Raw genomic sequence first — 21,147 nt, forward strand, 5'->3', positions numbered from 1 at the left:
ACCATGAAACCTTCTCCAATTCATTGGAAGTTTAGGTTGTGACCTTAGATAGCCTCTCATTGCTTCATTATCTGGTGGGGCCCTAGTGACATATCTTGATGAAAAGGCAGGATTTAAAATAGGGAGTTCCTCCAGTTCCTACCCAGTTAAACCATGTGGGCCTCAGCCAGCCATGATGGGATAGGGATTGGTGGATAAAACAGAAGACATTTCTCCAAGTTGGACAATAAATGGAGACTGAAGTAAAGAAGGGAGATGGCTGCCCATGTTCTCAGAGGGCTCTGGAAACAATGTACTTCCTTCTGAGCACCCAGGCCACCAACTTTCCTGTCTTTTGTTCCTGAAGCACAGTCAGGTTTCTGACTCATGGGCACACTGTATTATTTCCAATTGAAAAAGAACACTACATGTGTACATAATATATAAATAATACATAATACACACAGCAAGACAAGTTATATGAACATCCTTATAGTTAAATCTTTACCTGTACCTTTCTTAATCAATGAGGACAAATTCCTAGAAGTAGAACACACATTTGAAAGTTTTGATATCTGTTGCCAAATGCCAACTTTCCTCCTCCCCAAAAGGCATACCAATATACAAACCTATCATTTATTTATTTATCCTATTATTTTAAAAACCTTTGACAATATAATAGACAAAAGCAATATATTTCATATTTTACATTTATTTGCTAATTAGATTGAGGATAGTTATCATAAGCTTAGTGGAATTTATATTTCTTCTTTGGTAAATTATGTTCTTAGGCCATTTTACTATTTGGGTGTTCATATTTTTCTATGAATCTGTCAGAGCTCTTAATTTGTAAGAGTATTAAAGCTGTTTTGTTATATGTTACAGATATTTTCTGTTATCTATTTTAATTGAGTTCATTGCAGTTTGGCCATATATACATTTAATATTTTTATGTGATCACATCTATCAATATTTTCCTTATAACTTCTTTATTTGGTTCCATGTTTAGAAAATTACTCCTCAACCTAAGATTATGTAAATAATTCTCCTAACATTTTCTTCTGCACTTTTTTGGTTTTATTTCAGTTGCATCTTTAATCCATTTGGAATTAATTTTTGTAAAAAATGTAAGGTAAGGATCTACCTCTATCTAATTTTTCAAGCAGTCAGCCATTTACCCAACTTCAAGGGGACATATTATGACCTCAGAACAAAAATGATAAAATGCTATCATTTCAGTGTGCCAGGTCTCAGACAAAAAGGCAAAAGAGGAACGTGAGCTGGGAAAGCAACAAAATAAGGAGGCTTACCTCAGAATATGGAAGCGGAAGTTTTGGGAGGAGATCTGCTGCTCCCAGAGTTCTCTGACTGCTCTTTCAGCCTTGTTTGTGTGAAAAATAAGAATTAGTTATATTACAGATATAATCTTGCCAAATTCTTTATCTACTCCAGAGGCTTTTTCCTTAATTTGAGAAACATCTTATTTATGCACACAGCAATGTTGTATATAACACAGCGTTGTTATCCAACATTCCTCCATTGTTTGCTTCCTTAGAATGGCAAATCAGGAAAAGTGATACACAAAAGTCACAAGTAGAAAAGGAAACTTCTTTGCTAGGTCTTTGGCTTTCATATTTTTGGACACTGAAACTCCTTTCTTAGAAATAATTGAAGCCACAGGAAAGCATGCGACTTCTGATGCTCCACCCCATGTTTTACGGTGTTGTCCATAGCAGCAATATTAACAACGATATTCTCCCAGCATTTTGCATCCATCATCTCAAACGATGCTCAGCCAAACCTTGTGAAGTCAGGGAGGTAGTTTCTGGCTCTCAAACTTCTTGACTATTCTAAACTGCATGACAGAAAACCTGCATGATTACACCTCAGCTGAAATTATACGCCCAAGGGAGCAAGAGTCAGCTCAGATGCAAGTGACCTTTAACAGCAGAGAGTCTTCTCCAAGGGGCAAGAGGAGGCGGCTTTCCTGGGGGGAAGTGGAGAGAGATTCATCACAAGGAATGAAGGAGCAGTAGACAAACCCCACAGGGAGCCGGGCTGGTCAGGATCCATCAGAGCGGCCTGTGGACTCTGGTCCAGGAAGATGCCCAAAGTCCCATGATGAGCTTCAGCTTCCTGACAGTCTCCCCCACCCCTAGGCCCCCACCCAGGGACAATGCCTTCCTTGGGAAAACATGGAAAATGCTATTTGACAGCACTGCAATTGAATGCTAGATATGTTCAGACATGCGTTTTTCCAGAATATAGACTTCATTTCTGAGGAAGTGTCTTTCTGGCAGGAGTAGTAAATATATACTGAGAGTTTTCATTTTGAATGGACAATGTGCCTGAACTACACCACCAGATATGCAACTCTGTTACAACTGTCCAGGAATGCACGCTCCCTGAGGAGGAAGCCATTAAAGTTATTGATTAATTAGCAAAAGCCTTTTGAGCAAAGGTTGGTTTAATCAGGATGTGTGTGCTTCCGCTGTCTGTGTGTATTCACTGGGACTGAAGTGATGCAGAAAGTCCAGTTCTTTACCATCTGAAACTCCCAGTTCTATCAGTGACTTAATGTAGAGTAAAATAAACCACACATTCAAAATTTATAGAGAATAAAACCTTCTGACAATGGAAAAGTACATTTTACATTCTGGGGTCATATACGTCTTTATAAACAAGGGAGAAAAAATATTTCCAGTAAATATTATTCCTTATCTCATTTATATTCCATAAAATTACTCATGTCATCACTCCTAAGAAAAATTTGGCTTTGGCCTACCCAAAGTTGGAATTAGTAAAAAAAAAAAAAAAAAAAAAGGACTGGGGTATTGGAAGAGATTTGCAAAGGAGCTCTATGGAGTGGAGATGGGGTAGAAAAAAGTAGAGAGAAAGTTCTCTGTGGGGCAGTGGGACCACTTCCTGTCTGGGAGGAAGGGGAGGTCAGCATGTTCTGCCTGGTGCTGCTGTCCTCTGACATGGTGTTACCAGGGGTATAGCACAAACTCAGTAGGTTTGTGTACATGAGGTGTACATGCCCTGAGGGTGATGAAAAAAGTCTGGGTAATGGATAGTGGTGCTGGGAACACAACATTGTGAATGATTGTGAAGGTAACTAATACCACTGAAGTGTACACTTAAAAACGGTTAAAACAGGAAATTTCGTTATGTTACCACAATTAAAAAAAAAATGTAAAAAATAAAATGCCCTGAGACATGCTGAATGAAGCAGACCCTTAAAAGCACATGATTGCTTTTAGAGTGACTTTGGACCCCTTAAACAACCACTGCCAAGGCAGCTGTGCCATTGGCTTTATTATAATCCAGGTCTCCCCCTGACTGGACCCAAATGGAACCAACTGGGGACCTGTAGTGACCTGTTCAGAGTCAACTACCTGTCATCCTGCTGGCCTTACAAGCCTCTCACACCATGGCCAGCCCAATGAGAGTGAGCCTGCAAGCCAGGAAGAAGACAACGGCAATAATATTTGTATGGCACTTTATGGTTTACAAATAAATTCCAAGATGGTTCAGTTGAGGAGCTGTAAACATTCCTTTCAGAGAACGCACATTTAGAATTTGAGAATAGCCAAGTGGAGGGCTTTCTGTCTCAACTGTCATTCCATCTGTGGTACCCTCTGCTGCTTTCTGGTGGCTGGGATTTTCATCAGCAAAGCCACAAGGCAGCTCTTCTTCAGCTATTACAAAACAGAGACAAAACCACTGGTATTAGCAGCCCCTTTATAATGCTTCTAGGAAGTGCTGAAAAATAATCAGCACTAATGACTGCTGTAGATTCAGTTAGCTTAACGTCAAGAACCCAGAGATTCACCAGTTTAGTGTAGACCTGATAAAGACAGATAAAATGGAGGATATTCATGCAGGGAGAGGCTGGGTTCCTGGATGGTAAACACCCAGTGGATTTTTCATTTGAAAAGCAACGTTTTCAGAAAGCACATAATTTCACGTATTTCAACCTCCAACCCGATGTAGCTTCCCTGAAGGCCCGCCACCCAGCTTCTGTTGGACGCTTCCTGTGATGGGGACCCTGAGCTCAGGAGAACATTCCATTTTTGAAGAGGTAGGGTTCTTAGAAAGGATGGCCGTTAGTCATCAGGGGGAAGGTCATTAAAGAGGATTAGGTTCTCTTTTTACTCATTTTCAGATGTGTAGGGTAAGTAGCTATCAGGACATCATTTAGGATTACTATATCTAATTTTCAGAATTACTTACTCTTCTCCTGAACAAATACTAGGCAGAAGATGCAGAAATGCTTTCACAGTCTTTTTTGTTAGGGAAAATGATACTGAATGATATTGGTCTACTATATCTTTCCTTATTTTTCAGATAAAACCGGAGGTGATATCTCCTTCCCCTTGACTTTTGTTAGCTTGCAATACAAAGCTTTAATTATAGTATATGTATCTGTCTCATCTCCCGGAATTGACAACCATAACCTAGACTTGGTTGGTAGCAGCCTGGGAAAGGCTAGAACTGGGGAGCCAAATGGAATTAGAGGTTCACTAATTCAGTCTGTTAGTCATTTACCATTTTATGAACATGATCTGGCTCCCTGTTGGATTGCATTTTCCTTAAAAGGGTAGACTTACCTCTTGCACCTCCCTGTAGTTCTGCTACTAACACACACGGCTCCTCCCCAGTGAGTGCTCCCGTGTGTTGTAGGAGGCACATTGAACAGGGAGCTGAACACCTGATACAATGAACACTGAGTTTTCATTAATAAAATGTTATTATTTCAGAGTACACTGCCTTTATTTAACCCCATAAATTATCACTTTAACATCTGTAAAAGTTTGGTGTTTTTAAAGTATCTTTAAATGATACTTGATTTTTTTTAACAAGTGGAAAATAATGTTCTCTAAAAGACACTTCATTTTTAATGGAAAATAATATTACCAAAAGCATATAACAAGTGGTTCATCTTCTTAAAGAAATGGGATTTTTATATGAAATACGTTTGTAACACTGAGTGCAAAAATGCCCAAATAAGGGTATATGGTCAGAATTCAAAATAATATTTGCTATGAAACCCATCCGGATGGTTTCTGAAGTCAAGAGTGATCTTGAAGCGGGTGAGGGAGGTGCCTGGGCTACGCAGTGCTTTTGATGGTGAATTTCCCTGCTGCGTGGTGGGCTCGTGTTAGAGGTCAGGGCAGCCGTTCAGGCTGACGGCCCCGTGGACCTCTGCTGCTTTGGTGACAGGGACAGGGATATGGTTGACTTGAATATTCTTCAGACAGCCGAAAAACGGGTTCCTCACAGGTAGCTTCAGTGTCTTCAAATTGGCTGAAAGAGAAAGGGAGAGACATTCAACGGATAACTTGTCAAATTAATGCATGGTGTATTTTAAAAAACAGTCTCATTAGAAAGGGCCCCTCAGCCATGGCCCCCCAGTGCGTTTCCTCCTTCACAGGCAGGCTTCCTGCACACCACCTGCTGTGTTAAATCAACAACCAGCTTCACGTTCTTCAAAGAAGGAGATTCTGCAACCCAAGTCAATAGAAAATAATTCTTGTGCCTTTTATGCGCCATGAAAGACCTGTAAAATTAACCACTGAACAACTGAAGGGACATAAAATAGTGAAAAGTGAAAAGGTTATTTCCAGGCAAAATTCCAGTCTTACACTCAGCCAGCCTGATTTTGCCATTCTGGCTCTACAAAGCTTAATAACTCACCAGTAAAACTAAATGCCTGGAGAAGAGGGAGAGACCAATGTTTCAGCCCCTTTCTGGATTCTTTGCAGATATCATGCTTTTAGGTTAATGCAGCCTCTTAAGAGAGGCTGATGACACTGCAACTTGGGACGAGGGGGAGCAGCAAGAATGTGGCTGGGGCTTGTCCTGAAACATACCTGTTGCTGGCATCTGGGATTCCTCATGCGCTAGAGCAAAGGGCCTCAGCGTCCTCAACCTCCCAGTCAAATGCTGCCCTGCTAGCAACCCATGGATTATTGGGGTAAGATGCAAATGTTAAGAGCTGACATGGGACAACATGGGATGTGGAAGCAGTCAGGACAAGAATTACCTGGGACCCCTCCTATGTGTAGTGGCTCCTGAGTGCTGGCAGGTGGGAAGATGAGCCGTCCAGCTGTGTAGCTCTTGTCTGCGTCCACTTCCAGGTGCAGGAGGTTTTGTTTTATGGTGACTGGGGGAAAGGAAGCTAGTCAGGTCTATTGCCCAAGGAGAGGCCACTGTTTAATACCCACATGTTGTGTCTCCACCGGCTTCGTTTTAACTCATCCCTATTGAACCCATGGAAGCACAGTTCACAGGAATTTGGTCAATCCAGGTTTAAATTCAACTAACTTCTGAACACCAGGCAGTGTTTAGATGCTTCCGCACACATTACCAAATTTAATCCTTAAAGTATGTCTATGAGGAGGATATTGTCTCCCCATTTCACAGATAAGAGACTGTGGTTCATTGAGAAGCTTGCCAAGATTACTTGATTATGGATTGAAGAGTTGGGATTCAGGCTCTGGAGCAGACTCTGCTGTCTCCAAGGTTTCAGTTTCTTTCACAGGAAGCTTCTTTCACAGATATCAGCTATTTTCCAAGAAGTCACTGACTTCTGAAAACTGACTCCAGGGACAGTAGCTCTTGACCCTCTAAACAAAATTCCTTCCATGTTAAAAATCTTAGCTAGTTGCAAAGTAGTTAGCTTTCAAATTAGCCCAAATCCCTTTTTACTATTTTAACTATATTGTATTTTAACTAACATCTATTTATTTTATTAATAAAACAGCAGATTCTATTTGAGGGGATATGCCAGTTCTCTGTCTAGTGGTTTGTTTAATAGTTTGCATTAGTATTCACTAGTTGTTGACAAAAATAACCCGACAACAAGCCTTAATAATGTAATAGTAAGAGGAAATACTTCCTGAGCACCTACTATATACCAGACACCGTGCTAAGCACTTGCATGCATCATCCCATTGAATTTTCACAACCCTCGGAGGTATCCATTGTTTTTACCTCCATTTTACAGATGAGAAAACTGAAGGGAAATAGCAATTATGTAATTTTCCCAAGGTCACATAGGTTAAGGGATAGAACTGAGATTTGATCTCTGTTCTTTGTGACTTCAGAGACAAAATCTAAGTCACAATGTTAAACTACCTCAGGAAAACAAACACACCTTGTCAGTTTGCTGACAAAAACAAAATCAAAAGACCTCAGTGTGCTTTGGAGATCTGTGTTTCCAAAGAAATACAAAAATACACGTGGGGTTCAGAACAGACTTGTCAGCCTGATGGCTGGCCCTGCTCAGGCATTAATGGACTGATGGATGAACTGAGGCTGTATTTGGAGAGTTCAAGTCAAGATGGAAAGGGCCTGACCATTTCCATGCATGAACGATAGGCTACTGGGCATCGTACCTGTCACTGAGTGCCACTGTCCATCACACAGAGACCGCTTTGGGGTGATCGAAGTCAAGATCCCATCAGCTCCACTGTTCACAGAGGCTGTGACCTGGAACACACATGCATTTTCCAATTCCTTCAGAGAAGCAGCCAACTTTCCCCTGCCACCTTTCCTTTCCAACCCTTGCCAACTGACAGCCTAGGAACACTTTAGATATTGGTCCCCGCTCCTGCACCAAGTCATGACACAGAGACCAATGCTTCGGAAGAATCCCTCTGCTGCATTCCTTCCAGGCAAGCAAGCTGCCAACCCCAGGCCCTGCCTGCAATTGCTGCCAATGAATGTGCCCTTCCCTCCTAACCACACATGCCCCATCAGGCCCTACTCAAAGGTTACTGATTAAAGTTGAGGATCTCCCTTAGCAACTAATATGTGACAATGACTGCTTAGAAGGACATGGGAAATTTGGAAGACAAAAATGCTGGCTAAGGCCTATGCCCTGCCGCAAGGGCCAGCCAATTATAATAATGCAATGGATGCATTACTTCGAGAGGCATTCTTGTTCAAGAAATGTAAAGTGATTGCATCAGTACTGGGTGCCCATTAGGGATCAGGCACTCAGTATGTTATTGTGCATAAGCCCCAAATTTCCACTCTCTAGGTCACGGTCTCCTCTAGGATCTTCCAAGGCTTGAATCAAGGTGAATGAACTGAGAGGACTAAAATAAGCCCACTTATAAATAATTTACATGTAATTTGCATATAGCTAGATTGCAGCCTCTCCTTGGGCAATTTTTGTGCTAAACAATGTCCCTGCTGCTATGAAGGTCATCAGGTCTTTATTCCACTCTGTTTGTGATTCTTTCCTAACCACAATCGATCACTGGGGATCCTCCTTACTCCCTCCTCTGAAAAGCCACCGTGCCTCCACCTGTCAGCAAGCAGGCAGGTGCTTGCTTCTCTGGGCTACCAAAAACCTGCTCAGACTTAAAAAGTACTCTAGGAGTTTTAGCTATTTTATTTTCCTCTGGGATTATGCTTTCTTACATTTAATACATTGTGAACTGACGGAGGTGAAGGAAAATGAGATATCTTTGACATGAGGCCTTATCTAAGAGAGGCTTCCTGGAAGTCTTGGGTTTTAGAGAGACTTTTTGAGGAGGACAGAGATGTAACTGGGTGGTTGAAAATACGATATTGACCCAGGCCTGTAAGTGGTGGGGAGGGTGAAGCAGCAGAGCATAAACTATAGACAGAATCCAGGAGAAACCAAAGGAAGCTGGTGTGGGGCCCTAGCAGCCAGCATGGCCGGGAAGGCTGGGTTGTTGTGTAGAGAGAGTAAGGACAGCCTGTCACTGATTCAGTGGGCACAGGGCCAAGGGCAGGGGTGTGACGTGGTACAGACAAAAGGTGAGGTAACCCATTCCATTCATGCTGGTACTGGTCTTATGAATCAAACAAGAGACATGGTCAGGGCGAAGGGGAAGAGAAAAAAACATATATTTACTGATCCACAGCCAGCTTCTATAATCTTAATAAGAGACCTAAGACACAAGAATTACTATTCACACTTTAGAGATAAGGAAACCAGGTCTGAAGGAGGTTAAGTGACTTTCCTAAGGCCATATAACTAAGAAATGGAGCTGGAATTCAGCACAGCTTGTTTGAGTTTTGCCAATTGTAAAGATGAAGAACAGGAAACATGACAAAATTACTTGCTAAAGGAAAATGTTAACTAAGCCCTGAACAAAGTATCTGAAATATAAGATTGAATATACTTTCAATTATAACTTCACCAACTATGGTCACCAGAAACAGAATCTGGTTCTAATGTAATTCCATAGAACCTTCCCATTTCACCGGACTGCTACGCACCTTTCCTGCCTCCATATAAACACACAAATGCTTCCCGGGTTGACTTCCAATGTGCATTAGGATTCCAGTGACACTTCTTGGGCGAATGTTGAAAACAAGCTTAAATTCTGGCCCCAATAGCACAGAATTTGCTTTCAAAAGAAAAACAAAACAAAACAAAAAAAAACAGTTAAAACATATTTAAGAAAAAGGATGGAGTTCTTAAGACACAAAGCATAAGCTCTACCAAACTGCTCCTTACCGAGGATGACATGGCCTCCTTCTTGGGAGAAGTAAATACCTTTCTCCAAAAAGCCACCCATGCAGGGGGACACCCCAAAGCTTGCAGCAGGGGCACCCAAGGGTTTTAAATCCAACTGAAAGTCCTTGAGGCATCCTACAAAGCTGTTTTGGGGGAGGCTCTGCAACCAACCAGAAGAGAAAGCAAACTTGATTACCCACAACTCTCAGAAATGCATGGGTAGCTAAAGGGCAAGGTCAGCTTGTCAGCAAGAGGGGGTAGCTCGGTGGGGACTCATCTTTTTGCTTCAAAGAGTCAGGTGAGCCTGACTGCTCCATTTGGCTTCCCTACCACAGTGCCAAGAAAAACCTGAATACCAGATGTCTGGTGGTTGGTCAAAGTTTGAAGGTGCCACCAAACCAAGTGGCATGTGTATAGGGGCAGGGGGAAGTGGAGGCTGCTAGTTTGCGCTGGAATAAGAACAGGGAGGTTGAGATGACTCTGGTCCACACAGATTAGCAACAGGAGGAAATTTTCCACCTTAGAGTTCACAGATCTCACTGTCTCTTTGCTAGTACAAACCATTTCTAAGGGCTTCCTGAGCCAGTGTGATAGCTTAATGCAAGGCAGCTGACTGACTAAAGAGGCCAAAAAGTTCTCCACAATAATGAAGTGTGAAGAAGTTCCCTACATCATCAGGCTAAGTGCACCACCAAAAAATCACCAATGCGGTAGAGTTAAAATAAGACTCAGTGTGCATAATTAGTGGGCTTGCATGGAATCCCATGCCTGGGGCTTGCGAATGAGCTTCGGAGGTCCTGTGATCTCTTCATTTATATACCAGCTCTTCTCTGTATGTGCATTTTCTTGGAGAGAGGGACCGTGGCTTTGATCTGATTCTCAGAAAAGGTTAAGAATCACTGGATAAAATTCCCCAGTTCCCTCCTAGAATAAATTCTTTTAGGATCCTGCAGTCCTACTCAATAGAGCTAAGATATAATATTAAGAGATAATGGAGACTGCAGGTTTGGTATTCAGAAGCAGGACCCGTTTGATTGGAAGTTGCCTGCCCTTTGAATGGAGAAGTGCTAAAACAATGCATTGTGCCCTCAGGCTGAAGGGAGGCGGTAAAAAGAATCTTGGCTTGTAGAGAATGTGGCAAATGGGGTGCTACTGAATGCCCCAGATGTCAGGATGCTGGGTGTGATGAGGGTATTTAAGAGAATTCATCCAGGTCAAAAGAATACCTAAATTATACCCTCGAATAGCCACCCCCTCCTGAGACCTTTCTGAGAGGGAACTAGGTACAGGGGTTGAGGTAAAGCAAAAGCACACTTTATTACTTGCTGGTGCTTTGCCCCAGACCCCAGTGCGATAGTCAAGAGGTCCAGGTTGGGCCCTGAGGGCACCACCTTGACCTAAACCAAGTCAGTCTGAATCCCTAGAATCTAAGCCGATGGAGAAGACCTGCTGTGTCTACTTCCATTTCAAGGCCCAGATTCGTGTCTCGGCCCTTGCCTCCCCTGCTGCAAGCAACATCACACCAGAATGTGCCACCAGCTCCAGGGGAAATGGGCAAGAGGGGGTGAGCATCTACCAACCCCATTTAGGTGGAGGACAGTTCTTAGGTGTGAGCTACTGACAGAACCATCTTACTTAACTTTGTGGGAGAAAGAGAATCTGGGAAAAGACAGATAGGTGGGTGAGGCAATTTCAGAGTGCAGTTACCTCTCTGGCAGCACAGAAGGAGAGGCGGAAGGACAGAGGAGGCCCTTACAAAGCTCTCGCCCTGGAGCTGTGGCCCAGTCAGAGCCTCTGAATTTGACAAATCCAGCCAAGCTCCCCTCCTCCTTGGAGATATAGGGAGTTTTGCATTTCCCCAGCCCAACATTTCCCCAAATTTGATTCTTGAGATAATTTGATGTTATTTCAGACATTAAATAACATTAAAACACACATTAAGTTATTAAATTATTCCTTTTTCAATTCTCTTTCCAGTCTTCTGATTAGGACAAGGATCAAATTCTAGTTTGGTGCTAATATGTCTTAAACACTTCTTGATCATTTGTCAAGTTCCTTTTTTCACAGGCCACACCATCTAGCTAGACTTTAAAAACACTTTTATTCTCATGGCACATGTTTTCATAATACTTCTTTCTAGGGTTACCTACTATTTATGGTGAGGGATATTAAGCTTCCATTTACAATAGTGATAGAAAGATTCTTTAAAAACAAATTTAAATTAAATAGGGAGCCAGCTGAGTGCAACTAGTAAGTAAATATTTCACCTCTATACGGCAAAGATGGTGAAGGCAGCACAAATTACTAAAGTTTGGAAAACATTATCTTAACCAAAAAACTCCTTTTACAACTAAAGCTTCTGTTTCTGCAGTCCCTGGGAGAGAAGCTAGGAGAACCAGGTTTACAAAGCCAGGGAGGAGCCCTGCATTCATTCCTTCAGGGCTTGGCTCTTAACCTGCACCTTAAAAATGAGGGGTTGAGGTGGGGAATGGTACATTATCCGCGGAGCTTCTGGACATTAATCAGATATTTTAAAAAATCATTTAAAGTATTTTTGAGGAACTTGAGTATCTCATATAATTAGGATGACTGTATTATAAGGTGAACTGTGTTTATCTGGGGCTCTTAAGTATAACTCTTTACCTTTGGTTTTCCTGATGGGGATGATCCCAGGTAAACTGGGGTTTGAATGCTGAAGGCGGAATTTCCAGGCAAAATTCCTTCCCGAGCCCTCAGACCATCTACAACCAAGCGCCCCTTTTTTCCATCTTGCCCAAACACCACCTAAAGAGTAAAGAAAATAAATTAATATATAATTGCCCTTGACAATTGGTGCTGCATTTTATTAGTGGTCACAGGAAATTAAAAAAAAAAATGTTTTTGTGTCTGCTCGAATAGCTTTAAAAAATGGGAGCTTTTCCTCCCTAGGACTGTCATTATCATCATTTTGCAAGATTATGTTAGATATTAAAGTTAAAAACTTAGTTATTGTTCAAAAATGAACCAATAAAAAGCTATAATTGACTTGGGAACTTATATAAAAGATAAACAACTGAAGGGCCAAAGGCATATGAATAAAGAATAAACCAACATCAGCGTAACAAAGGGGAAGGAATAGTTTGTGTAGAGCTGAGAGAAGCCCAAGTCATAGTTGCCCTTGATCAGGGCTGCTGGAGCAAGGGTAAACTGGCTGATTCTGTTCTAACCAGGGAAGCAAGTACTTCACAATCTTTGCTAAAACATGGATCTAGTGAGGTCTTTTCTATTGCACGGCTATGAGACAATTCACTAATGACTCCCAAATTTATATGCCCAGCTGGGACCTCTAGCCTTTACTGCCTATTGATAAACGGGCTTGAACGTCTAGGAGACAACTAAACCTTAGTGCATTCTCAGCAGAACCCCTAGTCTTCCCTAGCTCTAAACTGTTTTTCTCCTGGCCAAACCCCCCTCTGCTCCATCTTTTTCATCTCAGTAAAAGCCCCACCACTGGCCCAGCTGATGGTTCAAAAATCTCTTCAGAGAAAACTGGAATACAATCCAAAGTCCTTAGCTTGGCCTTCAAGGCTTCTTTCTCTGGTCCTGTTTCTTACCACTTTCTCATTTGTCCACTCAGTGAGTTCCTACCACAGGGTCTCCATACTTGCTGTTCCCTCTGCCTGGAACTCCTTGCCCATAACTTCCTAGGACTGTCACCTCCTTCCCTGACTACCCTATCTAAAGTGATCTTCCTACTCTGTCATTTCCTTACCTGCTCTACTAGTTTCTCAGAGCACTTACCATTGTCAGACATTATATTGGGTATTTTTTGTTTATAAGCTCCAGGAGGACAGCTCATAAAATATTTGTTGAATGACTAAGTGCAATGTGGCAAGTACCTTAATTTTTCTGAGTTCCAGTTTCCTTATCAGAAAAAAAATTATATATATATATATCCTTGCCTTAAACTGTGTTTCTTTAAATCTGGGGTACCTTCAGGAGTGAGGAGGCTAGGAATGTGGGTCTTTGGAAATTGGCCCTGAAGGAGAGAAATGGTTCAAGAAGCAGGGGTAGGAGTGAGCAAGGGGAGTAGGGCAGCCCAGAGTAGTGTGGAGAGAACTGAAGACTCAGGGGGTGAAGCCAATCTTGGCATTTAGGACAATGTCCCCACATAGCACGTGTGGTGGTCTCTGGGGCCAGGATGGTGCGGTCAGGGCCTCTGACCACCCGAGCTCCTCCCAGGGCTTTGGGCCTTCGTGCCTAGGAAGAAGGCTGCGGCTCCTCTTTTCTGCAACTCAAACATATACTTTGACACCAACTATAGGTCCTATGCAGCCTGGGCTCTTACCGTGTGCCACTTCCCGTCATTGCATTTCTCTTTGCTTTTGAGTCTCAGTTTTTTCCCTTCTGTCCCCAATGCAAAGACCAGACGTCCTTTTGACAGATAAAGAGCCATAAAGGAGTTCTTGGTCCCCATGTAAAACACGAGCCCCCTGGATGATGTCGTCTGCACATCCACAGCAAAGTGTGATCTGTGAGAAGAAAGCAAAGGCAAAGAAGGAAGATGGAGGATTTTAGTATTTCTCTGAATCTCAGAGCTGGGAGCAAACATCAAAACTCCCATTTTTCAAATGAATAAACTAAGGCTCATTAAATGGCCTGTGTCTTTGAGAACTTCTAAAAGCCATTATAAGCTGTGAAAGGTTTTGCTGTATAATTTCCTAACTACCTTGGGGCATAAAGAGAAACTTCTATAGCAGAACTTAGCTAGTGGTGTACCTCCCAGCAGAGTGCAAGAAGAAGCATACCTTTACTTTTTTCTCTTTTTTAAATTAAATTTTCAATTTAAAAGATTTTTTAAACTTTCTAGTTTGAAATAATTTCAAACTTACAGGACAGCTGAAAAACAACATACCAAAAACTCCAACATTTCTTCTCCCCTCAGATACCCAGGTCTACCAACTTATAACATTTTGCCACATTTCCTTCCCTCCCTCCCTCCCTCCCTTCCTTCCTTCCTATCTTCTAAACATCTGAGAGTAGGTTGTATACATCATGTTCTTTGAATATTAATACTGCCATGAACATTTCCTAAGAACAAGGACATTCATTCACCTTAAGTGCAGTTATCAAGTTCAAGAAATTTAACATTGATATAAAGCTTACAGCCTATATTCCAATTTTTTATATGCTCCCAATAATGTCCTTTTGTACATTTTCTCCTCCCTTATTAGATCCAGTCCAGGATTATGGATTGCATTTAATTGTCATTGTCTCCTTACTTCCCCTTTTTTAAAATTGTGCAAACATGTATACAAAATAAAATTTCCCATCTCAGCTACTCCCAAGCACCCAATTCAGTGGGGTTAGTCACCTTCACAGTGCTGTGCCACCCTCACCACCAGACTTGCCCATTACCCCACAGAGAAACTCTGTACCCATTACACACTAACTCCCATCCCTCCTCCCTCTTCCCAGCCTGGTAACCTGTACTCTACTTTCTGTCACCATGAATTTGTATATTTTAGTTTTCCATGTAAGTTAAATCATACAGTATCTGTCCCTCTGTATCTGTTTTCTTTCACTCAACATGCTGTCTTTAAGGCTCATCCATGTTGTAGCATGCATCAGAAATTCATTCCTTTTTAAGGATGCATAGTATTCCACTGTATGTCTATACCACATTTTGTTTATCCACTCCTCTGTTAATGGACATTTGAGTTGTTTCCACCTTCTGGCAATTGTGAATATTGTGAATAATGCCTTTAAAAACATTGGTGTACAAACATCTGAGCATGACTGTGCTTTTCAAGCCCAATGTAGATGCATTGTGTTTTGTCTACATTCAAGGAGAGGGAACTTGTGAAGGGGAGAGAAGACAGCTTGAATAACAAGTATGTGATTTAAGCATCAGAGAAGCATTTTCTTTCTGTAAGATATATTTAATGCAAAGGTAGATCCACCTTCTCACATCCATCTTTAAATTTCTAACACCTGACAGAACAGGAATTAGGCAATATCATGCAGTAAAAGCAGTGAATGCAAGTTAATATTCATTTGCACGATGTTTACACATCATACGTACATCTGGCTAAGCAAGCTTTACTTTCTATGAAAAATCACATTCATTCATTTGTTCAACAAATATTGGTTGGGTATGCACTACACACAAGGCACTGGGCTAGGTGCTGGGACTGTAGCCATGGACACCTCTCCTCCTGAGTGGTTTGTGGTTAATGGGTGCACTGAGAGCTTGTGTCACCAGCAGCAGGAAGAAGGTGAGGGGCCACATGGATAGCAGGAGGCTGTCCCACCCCTCTTCATGTTCAGTGTCTCACTGCACATGAGACAGAGGCAGGGATGGGCCTATCCCCAGCACCTGGCACACAGCAGGCATTCAATAAATAGCTGTGGAATTGAACTAAATGGTAAACAAAAATTTGGAGGCAGAATATGGAAGCGGAAGGAAAAAAAAACTATACTGTCCCTTCCCTTTGTTTTTTAATACTGTGCAGCTAAGCAAACACAGAGACAGATACACATTTATCCTTCAGATTTGCAAGTTTCCTTGAGGGCAACGTTCTTCAAAATGAAAAAGAGATCTCTATTTGTTAAATTAAACCAACCAGATGGTGCCATAGCTCAATATTTCTCTTGGTATATTGAGGTTTGGAGAGGTTTGGAGAATGAAAGTTAGTCAATTTAAGGATATTAAAACTTGCTACAGAATTAAAGTGCTTCATATATGTGGGCTTGATTACCAAGCTTGACATTTGCTTTGCAGCATTTTCTTAAAGCAACTTTCGTTCGTAAAAGACTAACGACCAAAAAAGGCAGTGATAGATTCAAATAGCAATATAAGACACTGTATAGAATAGGTAGGTAAAGCAGAGAAGTAAGTAGCTGTTTAATACATTCGTCAAAGGGTTAAAATATTGGTATAATGTCTTAAAGGAGAGTCAGAACAATTGTTACCCTAATGTATAATTCAGAATGAGAACAACAGAACAGGAAATCTTGCAACTTCCTGAAAAATCTAATGATTGCTGCAATATTTGGGACAAAAATAAATTTAAAGTTATATTTACTGATGATTGACTATTCTTTTCTAAGTCACTTCCCTTTCAAAATATCGCTTTTTTTCATTTATTACATAGAATTTCGAGTTGGAAGGAAAGGCACTAGGGTCGAATCATCAGAAGAAGCCTGGATAACTCACCATGCTGAATGAGCTGAGAAAGAAGGTGCAAGAGAAAGGCAGCTAAGGAGGAAGGAGGAGGGGCCCAAAGTTGGTGAAGCTGCAGGGTGGTTGTACGAGAGGAAGGCTGGGAAATGGGCTGGCAGGGCAGCGTCTGCCGCTGCTGTTTCCTGAGACAGACTCTCCTCATTAAGAGCAGCTTGACCAAGAGAGCCCTGAGGAGTGAGAAGTAACCAGGGGAGGGGCTGATAATCACTCCTGCCTTCTTCTTAGCCTTTCCCCAGAACAGTTTTGGCAAATCAGGGATCCCAGGACTTGGCAAGGGCTGAGAGGTGGGGCCCCTGGGCACCTCCCTTTCCGGCCTTCACACTTGCCAGTAAACTGCCCTTGACTTCCTGATTGGGCCTTCTAGGGCCATCCTCCTCACAAGCCGTTACCTCTCTCTCCTCCCTGGGAGGAGAGCACTGTCGACCCCATTTAACTGGTGAGAAAATTGAGGATCAGAGAGATTTAGCCACTGGCTTAAGACTTGAGAGATAGGTATAATTACATCAAATTTATAGAAAGAATGCATAGGCTTACACAAGTTAAATAGCTGGCGGCAGCCACGGAGTCATGCCATTCAGCACTCCCTTCAGGAGAGCCTGCTGCGGGGCTTGGTGACTGGTGGCCGCTGGCAGCCACATTCTGGGATCCACGCTCCTGGCACTCGGGAGAGGTCTCCTTCCTCCAGCTACCTGGGCTGCTCCCAGCCAATGACTGCACATGGCAGGGGCGCTATTGCAGCTGGAAGGCCCTCCCACCTGCTGCAGCTCCCGCCCTTGATCTCTCACAGCCATTCCCACCATACATCTCTGGCCTGCTAATCCCATCTTGGCCTCTCCTCTCAGAGGACTTGAGCTGCCACGTTTCCTGAGGCCACACAGCCACTAAGTGACCAGACAGGGATGGCCACTTAAAGCCCATTCTTAAAGCCAGTTGCCTCCGTAGATAAGTCAGGAAGGAATTTTTGGCAACTTTTAATTTATATCTCCTTCAAATCACCTGAAAAGAACAGACTGTTTTTCTACTTTCTTCCGACATAATCTCTGCTTACTCCCTCCTCCCCAAAGAGATAACTTGTTAGCACAAAAAGTCCAAATGTAGTCCCTAAAAATGATCTATTTGGCACTGAGTCTATCTATAAGAATTTTTTTTTTTAACTATAAAATGCCAGAGAAGAAATGTGATTTATCACAGGAAAAAAATAGCAGCTTTGGAAAGAAACATCAGCATTGTTTTTAGAACATCAATTCGAAATGGAAGCAGAGCTGGTTGTTTTAGCCTCTGAGAGGTATGCTGTCATGTTTGTATTCCAAATGGTAGTAGGGGAGAGGTGTCATTTGCAGACCCTGGCACCCTCTTTTAACAAAAATGGTATGTACCTTCATTAGTGATGGCTTTCCCTGGGGCAGAATGCAATCAGGTTCTGAGTGGGCACTGAAGCAAGAAAATGAAATAATACCTGGGATTCAGCAACTCCTGAGGAAGGGTGAATAGCAAGTGGCTGGTGGGACTGTCCCCAAACCGGAGGGCTCTGTGACCGGCCTGTACCTGGGTTGGTAGTGGGCAGGACTGCACATCTTGCCCCATCTCTGGGATCCTCGGGGAGGCCACGGGTGGGTCCTGCAAGGGCTATCAGGGAGAGGAGCAGAAATTAGGACAGCTCACTGTCAGGGCAAAGAGCAGAGAGTGCCCCTCTTGCCAAGTGCCTTATTCTTCATCCTCAGAGATGAATTCTAGAGAGAAATTGGAGACCAGCCAAGCAGAACCACCAGGCTGGCAAGGTCCCACTGAGCCCCTCTCTGTGGGGTGACTGAGTATGTAGAGAGGGGGCAGAACAGAGAGTCAGAGAGAGTATCCTTCAGCTCCTTAACTTCTGCAGCCAGAAGCTCCCAGTCCCCATGAATGTTCCATGCAGCTTTGACTGAGGAGGTATGCTTTTGCCACCAGGAAGGTACAAAACATAACTGGAAGGGAAGCAGGTCATTTTCTGGGGAAAACAAAATTTATGGGAGTTCAAGCTCTTTTCTCTCACGTCCTCTTCTAGGGAGTATGCATAATATTCCCATCCTATACGGCTCTGGTCTTTCTTCTGGAAGCCACTGAATCTGGGCCTAGCAGATACTTAAGAGTCCCTCCCCACTACAGAGCATGTGAAGAACCACAGTGTCCCTTTTGAGAGCCAGCATTTGGCCCCAAGTAGTGCACAGCCAGCCAGTGAGCCACAGAGACACAAACCTTCCCCCGCTTGGCCATTTACTTGGGCACACTCCCCTCCTCCATACCCCGGCCCCCCACGACTTTTGCAGCTGGGCAGGAGGAAGGACGGAGGAGGAGAGCAGGAAACAGAAGGGGGGCAGGCACATGCCATCCCGGCTTTTACCAGTGTTGACCGAAGTACCCAAGTTCGTCCTGGGTTGGGTGGTGTTTTGACCCTTCCAACAGGACTGAGTTTTAAAGCAGAAAACAACCATAATAAATATCAAATAAGACTAGAAAAATTGTAGGAGGAAATTGTCACTTTTCTCTGATGCAGAGCCCCGACTGTGCCTCTTCCACAGGGCTCAGAGCTCAGCTGGGATCTCAGCTAGAGCAAATGGTGAGGATGGGCCTGGCTAGGGATTGGTTCAAGAATGAACATGTGGCCCAGCGAGGGGAAGTTTGGGGGGCAGGGTTTTCCCAAAGGTCTCCTTTATAGTAGAGAGAGGAACACAGGATCAGTGCTTCTTGTGTTGGGCATTATCCTCTGGGGTTACCATTGCTCAGAACCACACAGCATGGAGCCAAGAGAAGTGTGGGGAAGCAGAGCCCAAGTCCTGCTGTGCCCCAAGCCCGACCTACCCCTGAACTGTTCATTATATGAGATTACGGATTCCTTATTACCTAAGCCATTTTGCAGTAGATTTTCTGGAGCTAGCAGCTGAAGACTTCTCAATGGCTTCAAACTCCCTCAAGATCAGGTTTTCCTACCCTGTCAATGATTCCCAGATAGGGTACTCAGAATGTAAACTCGATAGCAGTTATTTAAACATTCTGTGTGTGCACATTGCTGAGGGGTGATGTTCTATCATACTTGCTAGAAAACTGCTTAAAATCACAGCCAAACCTCGATGCTATTGAGATTAGAACCCAGCCAAGAGCTTCCTGCCTATGACTCACACCAGTGGGCCTCATCCCCTTTCTGAAACATTCTTTGTGTGTCAAGCCGCAAAAGTTTGATAGACACCTTTTGCCATCAACTCTTCCCTATACTCCTTCACAGAACCCAGGCCCCAAATTTTGGTCATCATTAACACCCACCTCCCTTGCCCCTTTCATGCATTTAGTTTCTGTCTCCTACAGTTCATCTCTGAGATGTATTTTGTTTTCTCTCCTTTCCTTCTCATTCCAAGTGCCTCTACCCTGAAAGTCAGGGCCCCTGACTCTTGCCTGGACCTCTGTAGTAGTGTGCCAGTTTGCCTCTTTGGCTGTAGAATGTTTTTACACCAAACCATTCCACAGGCTGTTGCCAGATTAATAGTCTTTAAAGACACCTAAAAGCAGTCTTTTCAATGACTTTGTAATACCCAAATTACATATGCGAGGCCACAAAGGGCTCATGAGATCTGGTACCTGGGTGTGATTCCAATCTTACCTCCCACTAGTCTCCTTTCTCTACCCAAATGGAGGCCAAACGAAACTTCTTGCTTCTTGTCAAGCTTTACAAGCCTCTGGAAGTCAATTTTGTGGCTTCACGAGCACAACCTTTGGGATTCTGTTGTCCTGAGTCTGAATTCTGACTCGACCATTAATGGGCTGGCTACACTTGGGCACGGTTTTTAACCTCTTGGCAACTCAATTTCCAGACCTGGAAAGTTGACATTTTCTTCTGCTCTCAGTGGTGCTCTCACTTGAAGGGTACAGTATGAAAAACTGTGAAGATCAGAGATAAAGCATGCCAAGAATCTTCACCCGCGCATCCTGCCTCCCAGCTTTGTGCTTCTGCTGGTGCAGCTCCAACACACACCCATCTAAGTCCTGCCCACCCTCCAGACCTAGCTTCAGGATCATCTCCTCTGTGAGAACCATCCTGGTCTCATGGCAGGAACCTCACTTAACCCTTACAGCACCCCCGTGAGGTGTTACTATTCTTCATCCTCACTCACCTTGGAGGAAATAGACCGACAGAAAGGTTAAGTAATCATTCAAGGTCACACAACTACTAAGTGATAAAGGTCGATTTGAACCCAGGAAGGCTGACCCCAAAGTCCAGTACTTAATCACTAAGTGATGTTGCCTTCTCTCTGCTGTTGGGTTTTTAGAGGTCGGACTGATGTCTCATTCCATCTAACCCGGGGACTTGCACAGAATGAGGGAGGAATTAAATACAGAGTATCCTCTGATGTCTCCTCCATCAATATCCCCAGCTCCACCTGGCTCCCCAGGCCCAGTCAGAGAAACCTGA

At 43.1% G+C, this 21,147-nt stretch overlaps 2 protein-coding genes across 4 annotated transcripts in view; both read right to left on the minus strand.

Annotated features, from left to right (window-relative positions):
• The window catches only part of TTC39C (tetratricopeptide repeat domain 39C), a 168,832-nt gene extending 167,338 nt beyond the window's left edge, over positions 1–1,494 (minus strand). Inside the window, exon 1 of the mRNA XM_037806394.1 lies at positions 1,290–1,494. The gene's annotated coding sequence lies outside the window, so the exon portion shown is untranslated. The remainder of the gene's footprint in view (positions 1–1,289) is intronic.
• A 3,425-nt stretch (positions 1,495–4,919) lies between these two features.
• Positions 4,920–21,147, minus strand: part of LAMA3 (laminin subunit alpha 3) — a 289,773-nt gene continuing 273,545 nt past the window's right edge. For all 3 annotated transcript variants that reach the window (XM_037806378.1, XM_037806379.1, XM_037806380.1), the window contains 8 exons: positions 18,166–18,335; positions 13,812–13,995; positions 12,128–12,268; positions 9,485–9,644; positions 9,244–9,374; positions 7,383–7,476; positions 6,029–6,148; positions 4,920–5,289 (listed from right to left, as the gene is read on the minus strand). In XM_037806378.1, the coding sequence (XP_037662306.1) occupies positions 5,144–5,289; positions 6,029–6,148; positions 7,383–7,476; positions 9,244–9,374; positions 9,485–9,644; positions 12,128–12,268; positions 13,812–13,995; positions 18,166–18,335 (1,146 nt within the window). In that variant the 3' untranslated portion in view covers positions 4,920–5,143. The remainder of the gene's footprint in view (positions 5,290–6,028; positions 6,149–7,382; positions 7,477–9,243; positions 9,375–9,484; positions 9,645–12,127; positions 12,269–13,811; positions 13,996–18,165; positions 18,336–21,147) is intronic.

Source organism: Choloepus didactylus, chromosome 16, assembly GCF_015220235.1.
Source record: "Choloepus didactylus isolate mChoDid1 chromosome 16, mChoDid1.pri, whole genome shotgun sequence".
In the NCBI taxonomy this organism is placed as follows: domain Eukaryota; kingdom Metazoa; phylum Chordata; class Mammalia; order Pilosa; family Megalonychidae; genus Choloepus; species Choloepus didactylus.